Genomic DNA, 27,036 nt, shown 5'->3' on the forward strand with positions numbered 1-27,036 from the left:
TTTCTTTTTTCCTGAGAATAGTTAAGAGTTTGGGTGATGAACTCCTCAGAGTACACACAATCTAAAAGGTATTTGTGTGCTTCAGTGGGATCACCCTTAGCTTCCATGCTTTCTTTTCTGAAACCCAGTGACTTAATATTATGAAGGTGCTTGTTAAAGTGCAAATATAGCATTGAAAACAATCGTGCCCTCATGGAGGAGTGAGACTCATCCAATTTTTTGGGACCCCAAAATGATGACAGACCTGCCAGTCTTCCTGTGATATCCATCCACCATCATCAAAAAACATTTCCCACCAAAACCAAGAAATGTTTTAAGAGGACATCAAGTATGTTACGAGGTAACATATAGGGCTGAAGAGCTTTAGAACACAAATCTCACTCAAACAGTATCAAAGTAATATTTAAAAAAACGAAAGCAAAAGTATCTTGAATCCATAAAAAGGTCATACTAGTCTATTATTTAACAAAGTATGACTATTGTACAGTGATGATACCATTGCAAGACAGCTTAGAGGACCACATATCCCTGTGATAAACTAAGTCCTAATAGATGCTGAAGAGTGATGTTCCCTTACATGAACAGTGATGTCTTGTGGTGGGGCAGACCCGCCTGTGATTACAGCCACTCCTAGGGATTTACTTTAGGGTGCGTCATAAACCTCAAATTGAATGCATCTTCTTCCAAAATTAAGTATACTGCTGAAAGCCTCGGATTTTAGAAAAAACACAGTGAAGTGTGTGAGAGAAGCCATCAGGCCCCAAAAAGCTCAGGATCATTTCCACTGTAGTCAGTGACAAACTCCTTCACGAGTTTTAATCTGTGGGATCAGGAGCAGACCTACCACACACTGCTTAGCTGCTAAAGTCTAATGGCATGGCATCAACCTTTACTGTCTGGTGGCCCCTAGTTTAGCATCTCTTCCCTGATCTTTTCAGAAGTCTCAGGATCTTATCCTCAACAGAGTCCTGCTGCTTCTGAGGCTGGTTCTGAATACTTGCCATAGCTCATTAATACAGAGTGTTTCAGGAAAAAGATCCCCCTAACAGAGGTGACTGGTGCTATGCTCACATTATGCTCACCTCAGCAGCAGAATCAGGCTGGGTGAGGAAAGCACACATCAATCCATTTGTGTAAATGACCCTTAAGCATAAAAAAAAATCACAGCTTCTTATTTAAGTAACACAGTACCATGCAAAATTCACAAATTAAGGAGTGTCTTTAAATAAAAAAAAAGCAAACTTTTGCTTAAAAATCCACCAATTCTATGTGCATTACTCTTTGCCTTTTTAAGCCATGCAAAAGGTTTAACCAAAATGTCCCTTTAACAAATTCAGATGGGAACTATTTAAAAAAAAGTGCCCAACTAAATGCCTAGACAAATCCCCCAAAAAGTTTTGATTTTTCTTATTGAATCTCTCCATCATGGTGTTTATCCATCTGAGCAGAGGTCTAGCACCACACCTGTGCTGCCCTTCCCTTGGGAGACTTAGTCCTTGCTGTGGGAAGGAGCTCTTATCTGCAATTTGACATTGTCCACTGCAGGTCCCCAGCCACGCTCAACTGCAAATGCATGAAGGATTCATGAATCTCATGCTCAGTGCAGGAAACTTGTGCCACACTAACAGGGTTTAAGACAAGAAAAATGTGAAACTTGAAAAAGGACATGCTGAGACTATGCAAGGCTGCAAGCTGGGATACTAGAATTGCCCTTGGATCATAGTGCACAGATTTGAGGGTTGTAGTGGTTTATTATCTCATTAGAAACATCTAATTCCCTGTAATAAAGATTGCATGTAGAGTATGTCAAAGAACAGATGAGGCTAATACAGCCCACAGTCAGGACTAATACTTTTTTTCCTCTCTTATTGCTAAATAAGCAGGGATAGCTTTTCAATTTAAAAATAAAACCTATATAATTACAGTAATAATACCATGCTCCTGACTGCTCTGCAGCTGCATATTGTAAAACTCAAAGCCACTGATCAGAAACAAAAGCAGTAAGTAAGTAAGTAACGGCTTTACAGAAATGTTCTGCTGAGGTGATTATGTCTGGAAAAAACCTCTATAGGGGAAAGACTGTTTACCAAACACATTTCATGTCCTTTTCCCCTTAAAACACCCTGCAAGCACTTGAACCTTTTTCTAACAACAGATAAAGAAACTTTTGCCAGAGGTGTATTTTATGACTATAGGAACATTGGAACAAGCAGGAAACCTGTTCAAATAGTTAGGCATCAGTTACAACAAAAAGCCAGAAGCAGTCATATTTTTATCATCTGTTATAAAAATATATTTCCCAATCAGTGTCTCAATACAGTTAAAAGTTAAAACCCCTCTACATTACTAATAAATTAAAAAAACAAAACTATCTCCAACCATCACGTAAGAAAATAGGTAAGTAATTTAAATCTTTAGTTTACATAAATTAGCACAGAAATGTGTATTCAAACAAGTGCACTGAAAACAGATATGCCTTCTTTTCTTCTGCTATCTCTTATTTAAGTTATTAAGTAACAGGAAAGCCTTTATACTCTTTGCATGACCTTGAGAGTCTGCTAACACCAAATGGTCAATAGTCAAACCCCAGGAGAATGTTTCACCAGATAGACAATGACAAGAGGGAGCATGAAGTACAATCAACTGCTTTGCAGCCTTATTACTGTACACTTCAACATTTCATTTTGGCAAATTTACTCTTGGGGATGAAGGTAATGTATTTATATGGCAAATCACATGAATGAAATTTGATGGGTTGATAGAATTTTTTTTAAAGACCTGTTAAAGCATCATTTTTTCAGAGGTAGGTTCCAAGGCAATAGTGATGTACATGAGTGGAAACAATACTTCTTTGCTTGACTGTGGATAAAACTCTTAAATAGTGCTGGTGCTGTCTCTGAACCTCACAGAGAATGCTTAATGGGTAAGATGTTATAATCAGAGCTGACAACAGCCAATTAAGTGTCAGAAGAACAATCTGATAAGTAGGTCTTCATGTCTATAGGCATTTCCTGATATGTCTTAACTGTCAATCTGAATGTTACACATCTCTATCTTTATCTCATTATTGACTGATTTATTAAAGAAGAATGCTTTCATCTCTTTTTTTTTTTTTTTGATTTTGGGGTTGCTCCAGAGAGAAGGAAAGGAAAATACTAGGAATAAATCTAAATTTGGAATAATAGATGGGAAATCCTAATTACAGCAAAGTCCTCATCTTCCAGCTGAGCAGGCATATGGTTTGGTGACACCACTCCATGCAGCTGCCCGCACCATACATTTCAAGAAGTGGAAGGTGCTCATTCTATAGAAGGTCTGTTTCCTTAATGGGTGGAACAATATCTATGGACGTGCTAGCAGGCTGCTCTCTGCTTTCAGTGCTTCTTGCTAGTCATACAGAAGACAACACCTCACTGGATGGATCTCTTCCCTTCTTGTCCTCACCCCTGTCGATATCAATCACATGAACTATGCCAGGCTTCAGGATCAGGTCATCGGTCTCCACATGGCTCCTGTTGTCGTCCACCTCGATGTACTTGCCCTTGGAAGGCTGGGTAGCCTTTCCAAAGACGTCTTTGAAGCGGCGCTTGAGCTCAACGTCTGGGCAATAGACGTACTCATACAGAGCACCAGCCAGGACGGCTCCGATTATTGGTCCCACCCAGTACACCTGCAAAAAAGGAGGTGGGAAAAACCCCAGCCATTAAGCTTTTAAATTAAAAGCGATAAGAAGACGGAAAACAGGCCCACTTCTTCAAAGTGAAATAATTTTGTCAAGTTTTATTGATCTATCTCTTTACAGGAGGCCTCTTTTAAAACTTTTCATTGCCAGCTGTAGACCACAAGTATGGACTCTTTGCAAGAAGACACACAAAGGAAACACCGATATAGAAAAGATATTTTCTTTCTGCACTTTGAACCAAGATGACAATGAACTTTCAAGGAAAAAAACCCTTCCTAGTGTACACACAAACAGCTCTGCTTTGCTATTTCAGGCTTATGTTTCCAAAATATTTCGAATTTGGCATTTAACCCTACAGAATACAACAGACAGTCAACCACAACAGGCAGTCTGATAATCTAATTTGAATAAGCAAATACAATGCACATAATACCACTTTTTAGGTATCTATCTATTTCATCATGACAGGCAGCAGTGCAGTAACATTAGTAGGCGCCAAACCCCACAGGCTCCTGTCGATGGTATGCTGATGTCACAGCTCTGGAAGAGGAGAAAAGGCTGTCTTTCCAAGTGGCCAGGACAGTAACTAAGCTTCTCCTGCAAGTTTCTCCATGGTACATTTGTTTATTGTTTATAGCTTTAGTTATAAATTACAGGCTTCCTCAGAGTATGGATAATTAATCTTGTGAAAAACTACAGCAGTTTTTCGTATGAACAAGCCATTCACTGATAACTGGGTAAATCTGCCTCAATAGGATAACTCTTGGGAACAAAGTTACACATGGTATGGTGTTTGCAGAATTGAAGCCTTAGGGCCTGAAGACAATGCTATTTCTATTATTAGCTGCAGTGGGAGCAATGTGGTCTTCAGACTTTAAAAATCAAGAAAATCCTTATATGCACTGTAACATGCAGCTCTTCCAGTTAGCACTGAAAGTGTCCCTAGGAGTGATTTCCCTCTCTATAATTAGGTGAGGCTGAGCTGTGATCCATCTCTCCCTTATAAAATACGAAACTTTTTTTATAAGTTGTACTGTTAGATGCTATAGAAATTTACTGCATCATTCACAGCCTGCTTATAACATTGTTTCCTGCACAACTGCTCCCGGCTAAGCTGACACTTTCAAACTGAAGCAGGTAACATCTGGCCTGGTCTGCAAATACCAGACTGCAACCTCTTCATCTCTTACTGCAGGCATTTGTCAAGGCAGGTTCTCCCCCAGGAACCAGATCACAGAGGGTCCCTGTTCTCATTTTATACATCTGCCCCAGTTTGCTGCAGAATCAGGTGAAACGTGAATTCGACAGAATTACTTCCATAACTCCTCACCAGCATGACCAGCGGGGTTTGCAATCTGCCTTGGAGGATTTTTCTTTATAGCATTTCAATTCTTTCAGTCTCCCTGGGTCGCTTTTTTTTGTTTGTTTGTTTGCTTTGAACTTTTCATATTATTTCCTTTCTACCCCAGCTATTACCTCCACAAAATGGCCCCTAAATAGTAAGATGTTATTCCAACACTCTGCATGCTGCACTGCAGTCCTAGGTGAGGAGCATAATGATGCCTAAGCTCAGGGCAGGTCAGTGCCTATCTTCCCTGGGGATGGTCTCTATGGGATGTACTGGGAGAGATAAATGAAAGCAAATGATGTATGAAAAATCCTGATCACTGTTTGTTGCTGTGATGAAGGAAGCATGAAAGGAGAGTTACCCATTGGTTTTCCCATCTGCCCATAATGACAGCAGGTCCGAATGATCGAGCTGGGTTCATACTGGCACCGGTGTAATTGATCTGAAGCAGAGAGAAAGTGTTGCCTGTTATTAAAAGTCTAGAAGGTAGTGATTCGATTTATAAGGGACACCCTGGTTTTGTACAGCTCCTTCTCTTTACAGCAGATAGCATCACTCTCCTGAGTCTTAACACAAAGTTAAAAAAAGTCATCACACGAACAGCCAGAAAAGTTCTGGTGCAACACCCTACCCAAGGGGCCACTCCTGAGACTCCAAAAGGCTTTTGGCATAAAGAATACAGCAGCTATATAGCTGCAATTGCTCTAAAGGTCACAGAAGTTTCCATTTACTTCTGAAGTAGTCATAAAGGGGAAAGGGATCTATTTTTTAAAGAGAAACCATTAACTTACAGCAAATAAATGTCCAATTGCAACAGAAAATCCAATTGCTAAAGCTACTGAACCAGTGACATCACTTCGCTTTGAATCACAGCTAGCAAAAATAGTAAAAACCAGCTGGAATGTAATTATCAATTCCACCAGGAGTCCATGCCCAGCAGAAAGATCTCTGTGTACCTGGAAGAAGGCAAAGAAACACCAGAAATGACGAAAAGGTGATTTTGAAAATCAGTAATCCATTACATGCATAAATTGTATTTCAATGAATGGTATTTCCAAATAGCAGAAAGTGAAAAATAATGAACTTTTAGAGGTACAGATTCCCCCCTCTTCACTCTTCTCCCTTTGTTTTTTCTTTTTTAACTTCAAATTCTTTTTTTTTTCTTTTTTTTTTTTTTTTGAGAGCCATGGAAAATCACTGCTGGACTGAGAACAGAAGGCTTAACAGTAATATCCAACTGGAACTTCAAAGTTAGACTGCAGAAGTACAGTTTATTTTTACACAGGGATTTGCAAATGCTGCACTTCCCTTTCACCATTTTTTTTTCTTGGGAGCACTGTAATTTACTATTCAATTATAAATTCATTAATTAGCCCTGACTTAATTAATTTAAATTTCAATTAAAAATTAAGCAGTGTGCAGCTCAAGTGCATTTTTAATAAGTCCTGCAACAGGGCTAACTGATGGCATTCCTTATTAGTTTAGAACAAAGCTGAAATCTAAGCCACAATCTATTTCAAAAGTATGTCATTTTAAATTGATGTTTTTTCAATCCCCATCATAATAGCATGGAATTAATTTCCCCCCTCCCCAGACCATATAAAAATGGCATTTCACGCATATATTATTTAAATTTTGTATGTAAATTAACATTACCTGCTGTCATCAGATTTGGGGAAGTTCTAGGAAAGAGAGCTTCTATAAAAAGAACAGCTACAGCTATTACACTGCATAAACCCATCCTAAGGAGAGCTTTAAGCCCTGTCTGGATGCCGTAAATAAACCAGTGAGCCGTTAAAATCTCTACCTGAGCTCTCCTCATTCTGTGTGACACTGACAGTATTTTCTGAGGGTCTGAGCTAGCCGAGTGGAGGAGGCAGAGGAGAAGTGATTACCGCAGTGACTCCCAGGCCTCCCACCACGCTGGGTGGCGTGACAAGGTAGAGGATGCCCGCGCCCACGATGGCCCCCAGGCACTGGGCCAGGATGTAGAAGACAGACTTGGCCAGGCTGATCTTCCTCGTGCAGACCATCGCCACCGTCACGGCAGGGTTGATGTGGCCTCCGCTGATGTGCCCAAAGCACTGCACCATGGTGGCAATGCTCAGCCCAAAGCAGAGGGAGATGAGGACCATGTCTACAGGCAGGGGTTTCTCTGCTCCACCCCAGTTGATCGTGGAGCCCAGGCTGAGGAGGACAAAAATGAGCATGGCCAAAAATTCTGCCGAAACGGCTTTCCAGAAGGGCTGAGTCCAGACTCCTTTAAACGCCACCATAATTCTCTCACACTTACACAGACGTCCACACTTACTGAAAAGGAAAGCAAATCTTCATCAGAAGTCACCAAATAAACCTTAGGCTCTCCTGTTAGGGGTTGCTCTTCAGCAGACTTCAGAGAGAAGGCGGCAACACTGAGTATCCTTGGGCTGGGACAACCACAGACTACACTCTTAGAGCAGACTGCCCTTAAAACATGCCCAGTGTTGGGGTGTCTGCAGGACACAGGGTAATTAATCACACCTTGTGATACCGCTATAATTTCAGCACCCAAAAAGCAACATCTGTGTATTTTGAAAGGATCATGAAATTAAGTGTATTCTTCTATGCTTGCTGGCCTCTGATTTAGAGACTGTATAGCTCTATTACTTCCAGCGGCCTGTTGATCATCATGTCCATTAAATCAGTGAGTATCCTCTTTTTCTATGCAAATCTGTAATTTTCACAAAGTAGGTAAGATTATTCAATAAAAAGCAGTGTCTTAGTCGAAGCCTAGTGGTTTTTTTGATGACACTGTAGTGTTGGGGAGTTGCCTTGGGAGCTAGAAGAGAAAGTTTATTTGCTTGAACACTCACACAGACCAGTATTTCAATTCATATTTATGCAAAGAGCAGTTTCTTCACTGTGGATGTTGGGTGAAAATTGAATTCAGGCAGAAGAATAGATGCAATCCTATATTCTGACCTTTAAATCAATCATGTAATCAATAAAGTGCATTCTTTTGGGCTAATGGTGCCAACTGAGCTGCAGAATAGAATAATATTTTCTGTATGTGTGGTGCATAAAACTCTGCATGGCAAAGAAAGAAGTGTCTTGGCTTTTCTTCCTGTCTGGAGATGCTATTTATTAGTCTACACTGCCTTCCTGATGAGTTACAATTTTGCTAGATGCTCAGATACCTATGAAAGTGGGTCACCAAAGAAAAGTTATTTGTGGTATTAATAAATTAGGAGAATAAGCCAAAAGGGAAGCATTTTAATTAGTTTCTAAGGAATGCTAAAAAGATTCTTCTCTAAAAACAAAAGTAAGAAACATCCAACCCATCCAAAAAGTAGAAAACAAAAGCAAGAATATTCAACTGCTACATTTGGGAACAGAATTTCAAGTGGAAGATGGATGAATTTATGCTCAGTTATCTGAGGTAACTGAGCTACAGTGCATACTTAATACCAGTTACATCAGAAAGAAGCATAAAAGGCATGTCTGCCCTTTTCAAGTCATTGCAAGAGGAATGGCCCATGAATTTCTTAACAGTTCCAGTGAGTTAGGGAAAAGCAATTTAATGCTGTGACTGGAGAAAATAAGTTGTTTCCCTGACTCATTTCCTATGCTAATTTACTCTGTGTTTTGGATAGGTCTTTTAAGCTCTCAGTTCTCTAGACTTTCAGATGAGAACAGTTTCATTCTCTCCTAAAAATGGCTCTTGCTTATGAAAGGATCTGAGACACTTGAATGAGACTTGTTCTTCTGGAGAAGTGAAGCCCGAACCTCAAAAGAGAATAAAGTAATACCCTAAATCTTCTTATTTTAGGCTGAACCCAAGATAAATGGAAAGATGTTTTTGTAAGATCTCATATTAACAGTCAGTTACTGACCAACCATCTAGACTAGACTTTTTGTACAAAATGAATGCAAAATCATTGCCTCCCTCAAAGCTGAAGCTCACAGGTATTTGGTTGTTCTTACCTTTGAACTCTATGCCCAGATTCACACTGAAACTTAAAGGTTTATCTGTGACTCCCTTACTGCTTCCACACCAATAATTTATCTTAGTGACCTGATTTAGATATAGGTGCTATATCCATACTGAAAAAGCTCATTTTCCCAGTTCCCTGGGCATGTTCCAGGCGAACATGGGGATGACACATATAGTGAAGCCCATGGGAGAGAAACCTGGGACTTGGGTGCACAGACAAGGGAAGTAACACTCATCTACTCTTTTATCCCTCAGCTCAGCTGGGGTGTAACCTGGATTTCCCCGGTGCAAGCCCTGCTGTTATATTCAAGAGTTTTGAAAAATTTCCAGCCACCAAGGCCACTGTGGGGGGAATGTAGGTTTATGGAGCATGGTGACTCCTGATGTCTTTTGTTCAAATGTCCCTGACCATCTCTTTTTGTACAGTGAGATGAGCAAATTAATTACACACTTTCATCCCAGCAAGTGGACAGAAAAAGGTGTTTGTATTTGGCATTCAGATCATGCAGTTGGCTTCTCACTAGTTGTGGAACCTCCTGGAAAATCACCTTAAGAGTGAGTGTATGTGTGCAAGTGCATGTGGAAGATCACACCTTCTACTCAACTGCTGGTGGGCCTGACTAGAAGGAGGCTACCACTCATGAAAGACTGATCTCATGTTGTTTCTCCAGTTGAGAGCACGTGCAGTCAATTCAGTCAATATTATCTGCAGCCCTGAAAATGCAAAAATACTGCATGCAAACCAAATGCTTCAAACACAAAAGCCAGCTCATCTAAGTTTTTGTTTTTCTAGAACATCATACTACATAGAACTCTGTCAGCTATACTGACAGTCAATGAGCTAAACATTTATTTTTAATCCATACCTGGTTTTTTTTGTAGCAGTCTGTTTTTCTATGATTTCAACACTAAGCAAAATACGCAGCTGTCAGGGCCAAATTTTTTTTTTTAACTGCATACCTTTCCTCCCTACAGCAACCCTCCCTATAAATGTTAATAAAAAGCTTAATACTGTGTTTGAGCCCTGAGCCCAGGTTTTCACTTAAGTCCAAAGCCAATCAGCAACTTAGAAATCAAAACCATCTTGAACATCCACTGTTTGTTCAGCATGCAGTTAAAGGCCGGAGATGAGACAGTGATGGCTGTGACAGGTCTGAAACTGAAATGGGAACCTCTCAGCAGCTAAGATTTGCCACCAAAGTTGCAAAACAATTTGTTTTTAGTAGTTGTTGTTCACGTTTTCTTTAGATAAGTTCAAAATACAACAGAAAAACACTTGCACCATCACGTCACGCATTAATTTCACACGTGGCCACACTGGAAATTCTCTGGTCTGGGCTACAAGATTACACAGTAAATTGTGTCTGATAGGACGCAAGGTGGGTTTTGCACATCACGTTGCCAGCGGGGCTTCAGGCATGGTTATGGCTTCAAAGCCATAACAATATAAATCATAACAAAGGTTTCGGTACAAAAGCCAAACAGCATTTTAAAAATTCTTCGTTTTCTAACTAATAGAATTTCAAGGAGCAGAGCACACATCCTGGAGGCAGGCTTGTGGCCAGCCACTCCACACGACACTGCTGTCACACACAAGTTCCGTGCGTGCAGTGGCTATTTACAGTGGCATCTCCGCAGCAAACTCCCACGCTGCCCGACCTGAGCTCAAATGGCCATCGGGCACCTGCCGGACAACTTTGGGGGAGGAGGGAGACAGGCCAGTGCTGCAAAACCAATGCACTGCCGCAGGGCTTGCTTGTAACCATTTTGCCTCATTTTCCAAAGAGCTGTTAAATGAGCGACAGGCGTGGATATCTACAGGAGGTGGGGAGCCTCGGGAGCGCAGTACCGCAACTTTTTCGCTGTGCGGTACCTGGGTTTTCTCCACACACGACTCTCCGTTGCAGGACCGCAAGTGGACAAGAGAGTTTTAACATTCGGAGTTTGCTTCTCTCCGCACCCTTCGCACCTCTGATGTTAAAACTCCATAGCGACCGACAGGCTCCAATAGTTAGTGCCTTTGGGAAGGGGGAGATGCTGCCTGGCTGCCATCCCTCGTTGCAAAAGGCAGGAGAAAGGCAACAACGCGGAGCCCCGCACCTGCCGGGGTCGGACATCCCCTCCCGCGGCCGCGCACCCCCCTCGCCGAACCTTTCCCATAAACTCATCTTTGTTTTGGGGGGGCTGTCCCCGCCCGCCTGCCTGTCTCCTGCCTGTGTCCTGCCTGTCTCTGTCTGCCTTCCCTCCCTCCCGCGCAGGGCCGCGCACTCACCCGCGGCGCGGAGCGGCCGCTCCGTCGCTCATGCCTCCCCTGCGGGCGCGGGTGAGCGGCGGGGCCGGGGCGGGGGCCGGGGCCGGGGCCGGGGCGGGGGCGGGTCGGCTCCCGAGCGTGCAGCGCTCCCGTCCCTCCCTACCTGGAGCGGCGGGCGGGCGGGCGGCAGTCGAGGAAGGGGCGGCGGAGCGCGGGCTGCGGGCCGGCTGCGGTCATGTGCCTGTGCCGAGCGAGGCAGGGGGGTCGCGGCTGCCGGGCGAGGAGGAGCGGGCAGGGCCGAAGCGAGAGCGCTGCGCTCCTGCGGCGCGGGGCCGCCCGGCAGTGGCGGGGATTCAAAGGCTTCTCAGTTTCTTCTCTGCCACTCGCTGTTTTGAAGGGAAGAAAAGACCTACTAGCTCAGCAGACAGGGATTTTTATTCGTCTAAAATGCCTATTAGTACCTTACTGGAACGCTACTGGTTACAAAATCATAGAATCATAGAATATCCTGAGCTGGAAGGGACCCCGTAAGATCGAGTCCAACTCTGCAAAAGACAGCCCCAACAATCGCACCATGTGCCCGAGAGCATTGCCCAAACACCTCTTGATCTCTGGTGCTGTGACGGCTTCCCTGGTGAGCCTGTTCCACTGCCAAACCTCCGTCTTGGTGAAGAACCTTTTTGCAGTGTGCAACCTAAACATCCCCTGACACATTTTCATGTTCCCTCGGGTCCCATCATTAGTTACCATAGGGAAGCGATCAGTACCTGCCGCTGCACTGCCTCTCATGAAGAAACTCTAGACTGTGATGAGGTCTCCCCTCAGTCTCCTTTTCTTCTGGCTGAACAAGCCAAGTGACTCCAGCCACTCTGCATATGGCTTCCCCTCTAGGTCCTTCACCCTCCTCGTAGCCCTCCTTTGGATTCTTTCTAATAGCTTTGTATAATTCTTATATTGTGTTTTGTTTGTTGATGTTGCTAAACTGAATGAAGTTTTGACTAGTATGAAATGCTAAATGGAGGCCACTGTAAAGTAGTATTTAATTTAGACTGTGATGCTATCTGTTGAGGAAATTCACATGGTCATTACTCAGTGCCTCTATAGCATGAAAACAAATCAATGAAAAACAGCCCTTCATGTAATAAGAAAACCCACAAAGTTGCCTAAGGCCCCAGGCACAGCTATTTCATTAGAGAATGCACAGAGACTGTCACTTGAAGACATGGTTGAGAATGGAACAAAGTATAAAGAAAATCTGGCTTAGACCTTGGCATGCTGTAGAAGAATATGTGCACAAGTTATACAGAAAACATTCTAAGGAACATGTTCTACTGTAAAATGAGGTTAAACTACAGATAAAGCCATGCATCCATGCAGCAATAGTGAAAAATCAGTTTGGCACAATCAGCCAGCCTGTACAAGACACATTGTACCACATAATCCTTCTAACCACGAGTAAACAGTGCCAGATCTGAAGAATTACTCCAGGAAACCACAGACAGAAAGTCCTCCCTGAGCTTCTGCTAGGAGATTATAGATAATAATTTACAACGGTGAAAAGCGAGTATAATGTATAACACTATCAATTAAGGATGCCCTAGACAAATGTGTAGATACAGGAATTAAAAAGTCATGTCTGTATAGTAAATGCCTACCAATCACAGTTTATGGCAAATACAGGCTATCATAATGTACAAGTGTAGGTATTTCTATCAATTTGCCTTCTCCTCCTCTAAAGCCGTGTCATAAAGGATGCCAAGAGACACCCACAATTTGATGGAAAAAGAGAAACTGCAGGCTTGATGCTTTTTTTTTTTCAAGCTTCTGTTTATTTGTGTATGTCTTGAGCTTAGTCAAGGGATGGGCGGGGGGTGGCTGTGCACAGTCGTCATTACACATACCTGCTCTTTCCTTTGCTGTGTTTGGGTTTTCAATCTAAGCCCTTCACAGACTGCTACAGTGATTTCAGAAAAAAACTGTATTATTCTTTGGCACCTTGTGGACTCTGCTCCTTTGGCATGTTTGTTTGTTCACAAACAAAATTCACTTAGCAAAACCAGTAATTGCTTTTCCTTTTCTGGCAGATAGCGTATATCTGCTCTTTTTTATTTGCAGAGCAGATCACTGCCACACAGAGAAGCCAGAACACTGATAGCTTCTGTCACTGCTACCATTCTTATTGTGAAAGATCTTCTGGAGGATTAGACAAAGGTTGTGGCCACATAAAACAGAGAAAGGCAATGCTTCGGGCACAAACCTGGAGCGAAGTGCACTGTGCCAGCTCTGATCAAACAGACTATGTTCTGTTGAAAGCACAGAAGGCAAGGAAGATATCCCTTGAGATGGCACTGAAAATCAGAGGAAAGCTGCCCCAGTTTGTCCAGGAGTAAATTTGTCAGTGTTGGGACCATATAAGTTCTTTCTTTTGTGTTTGTTCATAGTTTTCTTCTTTTTTTTCCTTATATATTGTCATCTTTATAAAAGCTGGGTTAACTTGTTTTGGATTTCTATCCAACAGTGAAATACTCCTGCTATTGTGCTCAACATAGTTATGAAAATAACTTACAAAAGAGTATTATGAAAAATTTAAAGATGGTGTTAAAACTTAATCCATATCAGGGTGGGGGGAAATGTGCAGGGGAATCTTGCTGTGCTTCTGCTTCTCCTTCACTGAACATTAAGTCTGAGTTTCTACAGTAATTTCTAGGGCATCATGAATTAAAGATCTCTGTAGGAACTTAAGCCATGGTGAGAAGATGCTGCAACACATAAGACATCTCCATTCTGAACAAGAACTTCCCAGATAGTTGAAGCAGGCTGGATCTGGGATTTCAGTTTGGTCGGTTATGGAGGAGAGGGCACACTGCCAAAGTCAGAGAGGAATGTGCAAACAGCTAATTCCAGCTAAAACAATATGAGGGAGAGGGGCAGAAAAACTCTCAGCACAAGATTCTGTCATGTCACTGAACAGCAGTGTGGGAAGAGTCCCTTCATTGCTATGGCAAATCTCATAGATATCCATCCTGGGCAACTCTGTCAGACTGTGGGGTTTGTCAGCAAAGACTGAAAGAGATTAAAATAAAGACCAAAACATAAAAAACCCCCACAGTTTAGAAGCACTGTGTGTTTTCTTAGTATCTTAGTCCTTTTCTGCTTGTACCCAGTGGATCTGGACTCTGTCCTTCCTTATGTTACTGTTAAGCTCTTCAGCTTGCTCAGCTCCTCTCAGCATCACTTCAGGCTTTTCATTTCCAAAAGCAAGGAGGTTTACATTCCTGTGCTCTCTCTCTTCCCTCTCCTTGTTCTGGGTATTCCTGCCCTTTTCAACAGATCTTGAACCCACCAGCCAGTTTCAACTACAGCCGATGGAGGATCAGAAATCCCAAAGCTGTTTAGGCTTCTGCCAGTCCCATGGGCATGAGTGGCTGCAGGTAACCACAGCAAAAAGGACACTTGCTGTCACTGGCAGGGCAGACTCCCAAGAGGATTTGTAGAAGTGCCCTAGTGATGGAGGACTTAGTTGCTGTTTTCAAAGTGGTGCAGACTCCTAGGAGACCAAATTCCTTTGACCTTCCTTGGCTCTTGTCGACAAGAGCGTTTAAGTGCGGGCTGTGAGCCTTTTCAGAAATCATTTGCTTTTTTTTTTCCTGAGTGATGAAAAGTTTCATTCTGTTGCCACTAATAAATCCCCCTCCCCTCACCAATTTATAAGTTTATGTTAAGCTTTGTATATTAGAAGGATCATACATAAAACACCGCTCACTGAAATGTGATCTTTGCACATTTCTGAAGTTTTAATTTTCCTGCAGTGTAATCTTGTTACTTAGGTCATTCATTTTGTCACGCCTTGGTATCAGTCTGGTCCAGGTTTGGCTGCGGGGCTATGTTCTTCTGACATTTAGAGCAAGAATTCCCTGGGAAATCAGTCAAGAGATTTGACATTGCTGCTGGCCAAGCTCCAGTAGGTTTAGTTTTACTCTCCTTCTCTATTTATTGTGGAATCTGTCTGTCCACAAGCTGCACATTGAGTTCTGTGCTAGAGAAGGAGAACTAAAAGGGACAAAATGGCCATTCATTTGGGGGATTCATTCAGGCTTTTCAGAAAGGATTTACAAGAAGCTATGCACTTAAATGACTGCTGAGCTTCCTTAGCCCTGCTCTATTACCTCCCTCACAAGACAATTTGGATTGAGTGCTTTTTCTTTGCCCTCTCCCCCACCTCAGTAGGCTTCAATTACTGTTGGAAAAGCAAAATTAAGAACTAGGTAGTATGAGAACCACCTGGAGGTTTTTCATCTTTAGAAATAGTTTAATTTGAACATGGCATGGACAGACCCTTTTCTTGGAGGAAAAAAACCAAACCAAACAAAACCAAAATATTTTTCTCTCCTCCTGCCACAAACAGCTGCAATGTCAGTTGCGAAAAGCTGCATCAGTGGCATAGCCTGGCAGGATTTGATAAACTGGACAGAAGGGGCAGGGAAGCTGCCCTGGACACACGTGGGGACACAGGAAAGTTAGGGGAGCAGCCCCAGGTCAACTGAAAATAGAGAAGTAAGATCTCTTGGGGAGGGGGGCAGTGATATGCAGCAGCAGCACAGAGCAAGGTGCAGTCAGCTCTGAATTTGCTGTGAGGGAAAAACAGCCCATCATACCGGTGGTCTGTGTGCCAGGGCTGTGTAGCCTTAATCAGTGGGACCAAAGAGATTTATCTGACTTTGCTAGGTGAGACACTGAAATTCAGTTAAACACTCACAGATTTTATCAGCCACAGAAAATGTAGTACTTGGTAAACACCACTGTTATATACTCTGTGACATCCAGCCATGCTTTCCTCACCAATCTCTGTTACTCTCACTTACAGTCCTGCTGTTTCTAAGCTCCTCAGCTTGAAATGCTCAGCTTCTTCCCTCACCACCACTTCAGTTTCCTACAGAAATGAGTATCAGTCAAAGAACTGTGGAGTTCAAGGCTAGATCATATAATAACAAACATAACATAACATAACATAACATAACATAACATAACATAACATAACATAACATAACATTTTTCTGTTTAATTTTGTATATTGTAGACCATTACACTTTACCTCAAGACACATTTCATGAGTTCAGTAACTTATATTTGGTTAAACATATTTTGAAAAAGCGTCTTTGCTTGGATTTGAAAACTCATGGGAAAGAAAATCCACCCATTCCCTTGGTAGCTTTCTCCCAAGACTAATAATTTGCATCACCAAAAATGGTCTTTGTCTCTAAACTAAGTTTGTATGAATTCATCTGCCATATGCTGCTTCTTATTATGCTGTTATCTGCCAGATTAAAAAGCCTCTTATACTTCTACTGTCTCCCATGAGGATACTTATATAATGTGAGCAGTTCATCTCTTCATCATCCTTTTGATAAGCTTAGCAGACTGAGCTTTCCCTCTAAAGAAAATTCAGTAACTTTATTTTTTTTCAGGTCTTGTTTATGCCTTCTCCACTATTTCAACATGCTTTTTAAAATGCATATTTAATATTGGTCTCCCAGAAGGCACATTCTGAAGCAAAGGCATTTCTTTTAGCACACCTGGGAATTGAATTAGTCATTCTTGCCACAGTATTGCATCGAGGAAGCCTTCTTTCTTGCTCTTCCACAATAACTCCTGAGACCTTCTGGGGATATAGCCCTCATTCTGTAGATAAGTCTTGTTTCACTCTGAGGCATGCAATTTTGCAGACATTCTCTCTGACAGGCATCACACTGGAGCACAATCCAGTCTGCTGTGTTTGGCCATCCTTTTCTCAATCTACTGATTTAAGTCGTGTTCCAACTATACTGGCAGTGATTCTATATTTACTTCCAGACTTACCTGCTGTGAGGAAAACACTAAAGCACACGAGGCCTCACAGTGATCCCTTCAGATCCCCCAACACTGCCATAATTAGTATATCACTAATAAACTATATGTATACTATTATTATATATCTTATATCTTATATATTATTATACACTGATATACTATTATGTATATGCATTATACTATTATGTATATACTTTCAGAGATCTCTCAGCCAGGTCTGAACCCATTTACTGTTCTGTGGCTAATGAACAGTGGTAATGCTCTGAGCAAATATAACTGCTATAGCAGCAAAGGCGCTAGAAGCACTGAAACACACTGCTCTGTTCAGCTACCTCTGTCAACCATTGTGGGATTTTAAAAATTAAATCTGTCCTGTGTTGTTCATTTTCTTTCTTTTTTCCTTCAGCAGGGCTGGGCCTCAGTGGTGTATATTTGACATGTGGCCAAACGATAGGAATTTGTTCTTTGTCCAAGTTTTTTTTTTTATACAATATAATGAAAATATGTGTAATGCATACATAACTTCATATTTGTAGGATTTATATACCTAATAGACATGTATGCCATGAATGGGTTTGTGCAGCACATTTCAAGAAAGACAATTTTGATTCAGATAATTCAGGTTATCTTTGTACATTACTACAGTAACTTTTGTTTTAATACTATGTATTTTACAAGGGTTATCTTCCCTCTCAACACTAATACCTTCTAAAAGCTAAAACCTCGGGGGACAGATGTGAAGATGTTGATCCTTTTCCCATGCAGTGGTGCATCTTTCATTGAACTAACCAAAAAAGTAAGGTCTGACTATGAATATTTACAAGTCCTTCTAAAGAAAACTAGATAGCATGTTTTTCTCAAAATGCTTTATAGAATGGTAGCTTTATTTCTGACAGATTTTTGTGTTTACAGCTTGGAAAAGTTCCAACACATCAAGCTAGTGATACAGGTACTGCATTTTTTCTGGACTAGGAGAAAGGTTTCAAACTCGGAAATGGCAACTTGAGCTATTCAATCCCTTAACTAAAAACAACACAAAAATACATTTATTGCAGAAGACTTTGGGGATAAAAGTATTTTTTTTAACTTATTTGCAGACATAATATAGATTAACTAGTCTGAGACCATTCTTCATGGCTTACCTCTTTAAACTCATCAGTCATCTCTTTTCTTGAATTCATGTTTTAGATAGATAGCCTTGCTATAAGTTGCTGTTTAAAGTTTTATGGAGAAAACAATTTTTGTGCAGACAGGTATTGTACTGAATTAGTGTCTATGAAAGAGACAAGGCTGGTGGGGACTCCAAAGCAGGGAGTTGGAACTAGAAGATCTTCAAGGCCCTCTTCCAACCCAAATTATTGTATGATTCTAGGACACCTCTCCAGGTCCAAATAGTCTGATCCTCATTAAAAATAGATGTAACTTTATAAGAATGCACACAGAGGGAGATTTCTGAGGGGTTTAGGGTTTAATTTGGCTCCTTTTGTGTAAGCTCAGCGTGTCCAACACCTATGTGATTTTCAGTGTCACCCTGCACACTTGACTGACACGAGCACATTTGCCTCACCCGCAGTGCAGCAGAACCAACACACCAGTGAAAAGGATTCTTTTCAGCTACACGCCTCACTGGCACCCTTATCCCCACTCCCACTGTGGCTTGGCTGGTTCTGGGGTGTGGGAGGGGATGGAAAACCACCCAGCCTGCACCTCAGTGTTGCAGGGTGCAGTTTGCAGAATGGCCTCTTCAACAATTAGTTTTTGCTTCCAAACCAAACCTACTTAGTGCAAAAGGCACAAGAGGGCACTTCCACACAGTGTCACAATGCAATTTTTGCTGTGCAATGTCAGAAAATTGTAACCCATTCTAAAAGGTCACCCTGATCCCATGTGCATTGCCTCAAAGAGTTGTTCTCTGTATACCTGAGAAATTGTAGATACTTCCAAGTATCCAAAATCACAAAGAGGTATAAAATGCATATAAAGTCCCTGTAGTCTGTAGCCAAAAAAGCTAATCTTCCCTTCCCTTCCCTTCCCTTCCCTTCCCTTCCCTTCCCTTCCCTTCCCTTCCCTTCCCTTCCCTTCCCTTCCCTTCCCTTCCCTTCCCTTCCCTTCCCTTCCCTTCCCTTCCCTTCCCTTCCCTTCCCTTCCCTTCCCTTCCCTTCCCTTCCCTTCCCTTCCCTTCCCTTCCCTTCCCTTCCCTTCCCTTCCCTTCCCTTCCCTTCCCTATCTAGTCCTGTTTGATTTATTTAGTTATTTAGTTTTTATTACTTTTATTTTTTACTCAAGTGATGATGCTAAAGCAGAACAGAAATCAAGTCTTGAAGGGGAAAATTATCACCTTTTATTACAGGCAAGTGTAATTTATTGGGAAAAATGCAGATTTTAAGCTACACAGAGAAAACAATATGAATGTAAAACAGTAGGGATCGTAGTGTAGCCCAAGCAATTGGAAAAATGTGTGAGAGATTTCTATCGTGATCCTGAGCAAGGTATTTTTAGACAGTAGTCTGCCCTGATTAAGTAATGAATAAATAAAAGACAAATCTTTCCCCACTGTTTCTTTGTGTGTAGAAGATACTGAAAGTCCTAGACTATTTCAGAAGTTTGGGCACACCATTGATTCACTTGGGTTTTGTGATGAGGCCAAAAAGGGAAAAGGGAAAAAAAAAAAGCCTGTGAAACCCTATAACTGTCCAGTCTCAGTGGTTTTGTTACTGTGCCAAAATAAGGGGTCAAGGCATAATAGCACTAGAAAAGCTCACTTGCTGCAGATTTTACATAACAAGTTCCCAGCTTCTCTCATTCAGCCTGTGCCTGTTTCTGCAATCAAGACAGCACAGAGAGCAGATTTTAGCTATAAATGTGTCAAGGGATAGAACTTGGTTTCCTTTGGTAAATTAAAGAAATTCCTTGATGCTTGGGAGCCAAGGGTGGCACAGAAAGTAAAACTGAAAATTCTAGAAAGAATGAAAATGTACCAAAATATTTCCTCTTTTTCTCCAGGTCTTGCTTGGAAAGGTATGGGTTTGGCAAAGTAGCTTCTGCTGCTTCCAATTATAAATATGTTTAGGGGTATATTTTTATACTAACAGTCTGTTAAGCACGGCTTCCTAAGAACTGGGTTCTTCAGCAACACTTAGGAGTATCCCTTAGGGCCATCCTGCTTTTCAGAGGTGGCCTTTGCACCTCCCAGGGATGTGCCTGGCAGCAGCAATGGCTCAGCCCACTTAAAATGTTTTGCCTGCTAACGTGAATAGCCTAACATACATCAGCTTAAACTGAAAATTTCAGTCTTAGCATCACTTTTAAATAAAGCAAGGCAGAAAATAAATTGTGGGCCAGAATCTGCTTGGTAAGAGTGCTTCCATTAGAGGAGTTTCTGTACTCAGGGGCAGCGCATTGTCTTGGACCCACTGTAGCCACTAGGCTGGAGACAGACAAAAAGATACAGGGAGAAATAGGAGCCTTATTGGCAGTCTGAGACAGAGAAAAATTTTATCTAACTTTGGTTCAGTGTTTGTGTTTTCTCTGCTATTCAGGAGGACCTGCAGGGATCACGAGGATTTTGAGAAACATCATCCTCCCTTGGAGCTGAGCTTTTGCTCTGCTGCAGCCTGAGAGTACTTTGATCAGAGATACAATAGCAAACCAGCAATTTATTATTGTTCATTGTCACCTCCAGCCACAATTAACATTTCCCCTTCTCATTAGAGGTTTTTTCTCTGTCCGTTTTCTGTTTCACTTTTTTTTTTTTTCAAGAGAATACCAGAAGTCATAGCAAAGGTGAAGCTTGTGTGTGGCTTGGAGTGCACTATGGGGATAACACCATAACTTCCTAGGAAGCAGACAGATGCTGTAAACCCCTGCCTACTTCCCCCCTCTACCAAGTGTCCCACCAGGAAACTGCCCCCCAGAACCTGTAGCTGTACCCCTGACCAGAAGCAGGCACAGCTGGCAAACTGCAGACCCATAGACCTGGCAGCATCCAGCTCCAAGCAAGTTAAAGAAGCAAAAACAAAAGCTGAGCAAGAGGCAAGCTTACAGTCCCTGCAAGTAGTTTAGGTTTGTTTGGAAAAATGTGGTTCTGCAATATGCTAACAGAATGTTTCTGTGCATATGTTTTCATGCACATTTAAGGTCTTTAAAGTCAAATGCAGGTCTTTAACTGTGTCCCTCCCATTACCATTGTTACAAAACCTTTGTCTGGGTGTTATAAGACTGACATACAAATACTGTGTGTGTGCACATGCATTTATAAAACATGTGCATGCATTTATATTGCATTTATGCAAGCTTATAGGGAGGGAACTATATAGTTGAACTCAGCTTTCTGAACACACTGAGAAACATGTATTTATTCTCAGATGAACTGTAACTTATGATCATTCCTAGACCTTGAAAATCTGTCTCTGTGTGCATCTGCTTTTGTAAAATATGAGATAATTCAATATGCAGGTCCTGCTCTCCAGACATCCAGTTTTTACATCTAAGTAACAACCCTGAGAAAATTAAACCTTTAGCATTTAATATCCTACTGACATGTACTTACAATCCACTGAGTATTGATTTACCTCTCTGTGTGCTGAAATGCCCTGATAAACCTGCTTTGCTCCTATACCTTACATGTCAAAATGCTGTTTCTTGAATGAAAATTTTACAGGCCACTCAAAATTTACAAATCTTGGGAAATGAGCAGTAGTGTGAGCTTTTGTGGAAAATGTGGTTTCTGCAAGGAATTTGAGAGAAAAAAACCCGAACCCTGAGATAAAAGGAATTTCTACACGGCAAGATCAAGACAGATACGTGTGCACAGATGGTGGCTGACAGTACCACACTCTCTGGCAGGCTTATTAGTGCAGCCTCAGTGCCATGATAACCTAGATGTGCTGGACTGGAGGTAGCTTACACTTGTCAGCTGAGAACAACCCGGCAATTGGTCTGACCCATTTGTGCTGACATAGAGAGGGAGGGAAATTCTGTGTGAGGAGACAGAGGAAAGGAAGTGATAATTGCACATACTAAAATTAAAAAAATAATTATGGTCATGGCCTTGAGATTTTCCCTTCCTTTTTGTAAGGACTCTTCCCTTTCTCATGGTTGTTAATCATAATTTTTTGAAGACAAAAGGAAGAAAGCAACATAGTGTCTCAATGCCATCCCATGTTATTTGTAGCCTTCACAGGGTCACAGAAACCGTGGCTATGTTAGTAGGAGATAAATCCTGAGATGTTCTAGCATGCCAGGTAAAGTGGAGCCTGTCACAAGGGGTGACAGGACCTCAGAAAGGGCTGGGGGAACATAGCCCTGGGTACTGGGTCATGCAACTCTGGTGTTTAGGACTAGGCAGGAGTTTGCATACCTGGATGGGATCCACTGCTTCTGCAGAACTCTCTAGTTGAGCATCACTTTATTTATAGCTACTGCACCAAAATAAAACAGACTCTCTTTCATCTGGGCTCAGAATAAATTGAGACAGCAAGATTCTCACCCTGTCTGCTCTCCCAAAGGAACTGGAGGGACACTTTCCCCATGTCAGACATCCTGGCACTGGTTTTATGCTGAGGCAGTGCCTGGATAGGCTTGACAGATGCACAGTGTTTTGAAACAGAGCTCGCATTCTTAAGGCTGCCAACTGCCCAGAACAGAGCTGAATGATGTGTTTCTCGACTGGAGCAAAGCTGGGAAGTCCCCAGCTTCCTCCGAGCTGTTGGAAGTAAAGCATAAGGGAAGGCAATGAGCATCCCATGAGTTAAATTCTGTACTAATACCGAATTTCTAACCACTGCTCTTTAGCCACACAGTGTAATGATTTTAGGAGAAGACACATGGTATAATTTACTTCCATTTACAGGACCACTTTACCAGTGGGGATACCAACACAGAGAGCATTTCATGTCCAACAAGTGCATGAAGTTACAAAACCTGGATGAAGATCCAGATCTCTTAAGTCCAAGTCTGTCACTCCAGCTACAAGCAGAGCTACATCTAACATTGAAGAGACATGTGGAACTCACTTCGTTTAGCTACATTGCCAAAAGCACAACTTTTCTCCCATAAAACACATACTTCTATGATAACTAAACAATCTAAGACATTCTCATTAAGCTAAATAATATGACTGTTTCCTGAATCCACCCACTTGTACACATTTCTGAAGGAGAAACAATCCCAGGTATCTGGGGATATAAACAGATGTCCTCTGCTAAATCAGATAGTTCCACCTCCCAGTAGTGCATGCCTGCCCTGCCCTCTGAACTGTACATTAATTGGTTGATCCAGGACAGGTGCATCCATATTTTTAATGAAATATAATGATTTATGGTCAGATTTCAGACTTTATGTTCCAAGACCAAATTGGTTTAGTTTTGAAGGCATCACAGGAGTTATAAAGTTGATAAACTGGTATTAGCATTATAGTTTAAGAGACTTTTGTGATGTATTGTTAGCCTTAAGGCACATACAACAAAGATGCTTGTACGTAACCTACATATACAATACCAAGCTCTAGAAAAATATTTTCCTCTCAGACTTATGCAAAGTGTCACATTGCAATTTTCAGTTAAATTTAAACTACATTTAAAATTAAAGCAGTGCTCTCCAATGACATATCACCAAGATAAAACAGCCTGAGGCAGGAGTAGCTCCAATAAATTTGGCCTTTTGGGGGAGTTCCACCAGAGGAAATTTCCAGGAATATGTGCTGTGTTTGATTGCACTGTGACTGCATACCTCTGACTTTCAGCAAGCAACAGTTTAGCAGTGCTTTTAGAAGAGATGGGCTCAATGGTTATGTCTGAGCTTTGCAAGCCAAATCCTACCTAGAAAAAAGAAGCTGCCTTATGTTGATGTATACATCATAATTTGGGAATGCACACCTATGACTTTTTTTTTTTTTTATCATTACTTAAAAATGTCGTTATTAAATAATTTGGTTTTGTTAATACTGATGCATTTTAGACGAAAGGCAGATGTAGAACATTAGGTTCCAAAAATCAAGTTTCAGGAGAGATGCATGACTGTCTGGTGTTTGGAAGAGACACATGAGCCAAGGGACCACTCTCCTGCCCTGCCAGCCCTCCCACAGACTCCCTGTAATGCCTTTACAGCACATTTGACTTGCTCTGACAACTGACCTGCATTAGAGAAGTGCTCAGAGATCCTCAAATGAAGAAATGTTCATAACTAAAAAGCATTTACTGTAATGAAGCCCCTTAAAAGAGGCTCTGCATGCCACAACTGATCTCTAGTGTAAAAGCAATCTCACTGAATGTTGTGGAGTGTATTTTCATTCCTCTTCTGCATACATTATATATAATTTTCTGAGTAAAACAAACATCTGTGCACAGTTGTGGAGATGAGATTTTATGCTAGTTATGATGGACGACCTCCAGTTTTTGTTTTTGCCCAGGATTCTTACAAAATATAAACAAAGTTACCATGCAGCTTCCCACTTTGACCTTTCAAATTTTACTTTTAAAAATAGAGGTTATCTTTTATGCTGCAAATTATCCCTTTATCTCTTATAATCCCATAAGTCAGATATCACAGTCCCACTTCAATTATGCTAAACTCTTATGTTAATTTTAAATCATGTAACTTAATTCCTGGCAAAGCAGGCTGGTGATTTTCAAAATGTGGTTAATGAGGCAAAGTACCATCTAGATTCTGCTATTGAGATCATCTGAATCCCTTAGGTCGCTGAACATGACTATGGAGAGGCTCTTCTTTACAAAAGTCTGGGTTAGATTTTCAAAAAATGAATTTTTAAGTGCAGTTAGGGGCTATGAAATTTGAAGTTGAGCATATAAAGAAGTTAAATTACTTTCACTAGAGCCATAGAACAACAGTGCAGCTAAAACAATTATGCCTCTGTGCACATACATGCTTTAAAGGCCTTAACTAGTGTCCTCCCCTGTTAAATCACAAATGCAAACCATACCAGATTTTCAAGATAACAGTCTGGGGACCTGATGTCCATGTCCATGGATGTATGCAAATCAGTGTCATTTTCCCTATAATTTGCAGAAACCAAACATTTGCTAATAATTTCTTTCAACCCCCTCCTTGACTCAAGCAGTAGCTTTATCTAAGACCTGCTAGTAGATGAACTCTTATGAGACTGTGCAGCTTTTTCAATGCAATTAAAGCTGCCCCCCTAAACCTCTGTCATTCTCTGATCAGATAGGCAGAAAGTTTGCCACTAAAATGAACTCAGTGTGAGGCTTAAGTTCTTCAGGGACTTTGCCATTTACTAATATTAATTTGTTTCTCTGAACTAAAGTATTCATACCTAACTCATCTATAAATTGACCTCTGTTCTTCATTAGCATGTTGCATTTTTTTTTCTCATGTGCTTTTATGAAAATACTAGTACCACTAGTGTGCCGTTTTTTTGTCTGTAAATTATCACACAACAGACAAGATGAAGCAAATGTATAGACACCCAAAAGTTAGTGGACATTTATCTTTTATTTAAATTTACTGTATTCAGTGATCTTCCTATAAAGCAAGAGAGATTCACTCAGGATTTGAGGTTGAATCCAATACTTAAAAGAGCAGAGAATCTAGAGGTCAAATCCAAGGCAGTTTTCACATGAGTTAGAAGGTTGCACGGTACAAAATCAAAACTTTCAAGAGCTCTCCTTTAATGTCCTGATGCACAGTCGCACTTGAGAGCAACAGCACAAAATGCATGACGTATCCAACAGCATGGAAATGCATGGTCAAGTTACATAAAAAATAAATCCTGCAGGGCAAAGACAAATGGGAACTCAGTGACAGCCATTAACCAGCATGGCTGGTGTGGCAGTGCAGTGGCTCCGTGCTGGTGTCCAGCATGACAAGGAATGCAAGGAACCATCACCTCTCCAGCCAAGGGCTCAGCACTCAGTCATGGAATGTCTGTGCTTCCCATCGTGCCTCAGGCAGAGTCTGCAGCTCTGGCACACTCCAGGAGGGAAAACCAGGAGGGATTTCTCATGCTGATGGATGACTTTTTGCTTCTCCTCTTTGCTCCATGGCACCAGGGAACAGGGTGGTTTAAGCTATGGGTGTTGCTAGCTGCAGACAGCACAACCCCTGACTTGGGTTGCCCAGTGTGCTTTTACCTTTTCCCCTTGGACAGTCAAGCAGTGAAGGTACCTAGGAAATGGTCTGTCCTTTCAGTTGGGACCCACAATTTCTCCTGTGGAAGGACTGAATCTGTACATCATACTTTGCCTGAGATGAAGGGAAAGACAACAATAAGAGCATTATTATTGTGCATTATTATTATTAATAGTTGTGACCAATGGTTGGGAACAGAGGAAAAGGACATTTTACTTGCATCACTTTCCCATCAGGCTGTTTTCTCACACTACAACTTGCTATATCAAGACGTTCCAAAACTATTTCAGAGAGAAAGGCATAGGTGACATCTTTATTGTGGGAGGGCATAGAGATTTTTCCCTATCCATTTTAGGGATTTGATCTAGTGATAGACTTGGTAGTGTTAGGTTAATCATTGGACTCGATGATCCTAGACACCTTTCGCAAAGGTTCCATGATCCTATGATTTTGCAGAGATTTCTCCTCCTCCTGGGACACTTGGCCCACCCATTGGGCAAGACAGCTTGCATGTGTTGGTCAGGCAGCACCTGTGGGAGGAGAGGGAAGGGAAGGGTAGAAGCTGCCTTTTCCTTTTCAAACCAGGACTGGGGGATTCTGGACAAATCTTTCTCTAGGACAAATCACCAATACACATTACACCACATAAAACTGCACCATGCACCCCACTCCCGTGGCTTGGTGACTACTGGCAAGGCAGGCAGGACAGCAAAACACAGGTGACTTCAGGAAGCTCTGGGAGCAGAACCAGTTTATAGGTTTGGGAGGCAATGGGCATACCTTCTCTGTAACAGATTGCTGGGAGCTGGGCTGATAATCAGACCCCAGCA

At 41.6% G+C, this 27,036-nt stretch overlaps 1 protein-coding gene and 1 long non-coding RNA gene across 3 annotated transcripts in view; one reads left to right on the forward strand and one right to left on the reverse strand.

Annotated features, from left to right (window-relative positions):
• AQP4 (aquaporin 4) lies at positions 1–11,798 on the reverse strand. Of its 2 annotated transcripts, none has more exons than XM_088174298.1 (5): positions 11,418–11,798; positions 6,926–7,340; positions 5,822–5,986; positions 5,392–5,472; positions 1–3,670 (listed from the first exon to the last, which is right to left on the reverse strand). In XM_088174298.1, exons 1-5 carry the CDS (start codon positions 11,489–11,491, stop codon positions 3,392–3,394), a joined length of 1,014 nt encoding a protein of 337 aa, XP_088030424.1. In that variant the 5' UTR covers positions 11,492–11,798; the 3' UTR covers positions 1–3,391. The 2 variants fall into 2 exon arrangements, with proteins under 2 accessions (XP_088030424.1, XP_014729830.2); XM_014874344.2 differs by lacking the exon at positions 11,418–11,798 and adding an exon at positions 11,276–11,347.
• Positions 11,270–27,036, forward strand: part of LOC148225410 (uncharacterized) — a 24,548-nt gene continuing 8,781 nt past the window's right edge. Inside the window, exon 1 of the long non-coding RNA XR_015807187.1 lies at positions 11,270–11,326. This is a non-coding gene — a long non-coding RNA (uncharacterized LOC148225410). The remainder of the gene's footprint in view (positions 11,327–27,036) is intronic.

This window comes from Sturnus vulgaris, chromosome 1 (assembly GCF_052056855.1).
Source record: "Sturnus vulgaris isolate bStuVul1 chromosome 1, bStuVul1.hap1, whole genome shotgun sequence".
In the NCBI taxonomy this organism is placed as follows: domain Eukaryota; kingdom Metazoa; phylum Chordata; class Aves; order Passeriformes; family Sturnidae; genus Sturnus; species Sturnus vulgaris.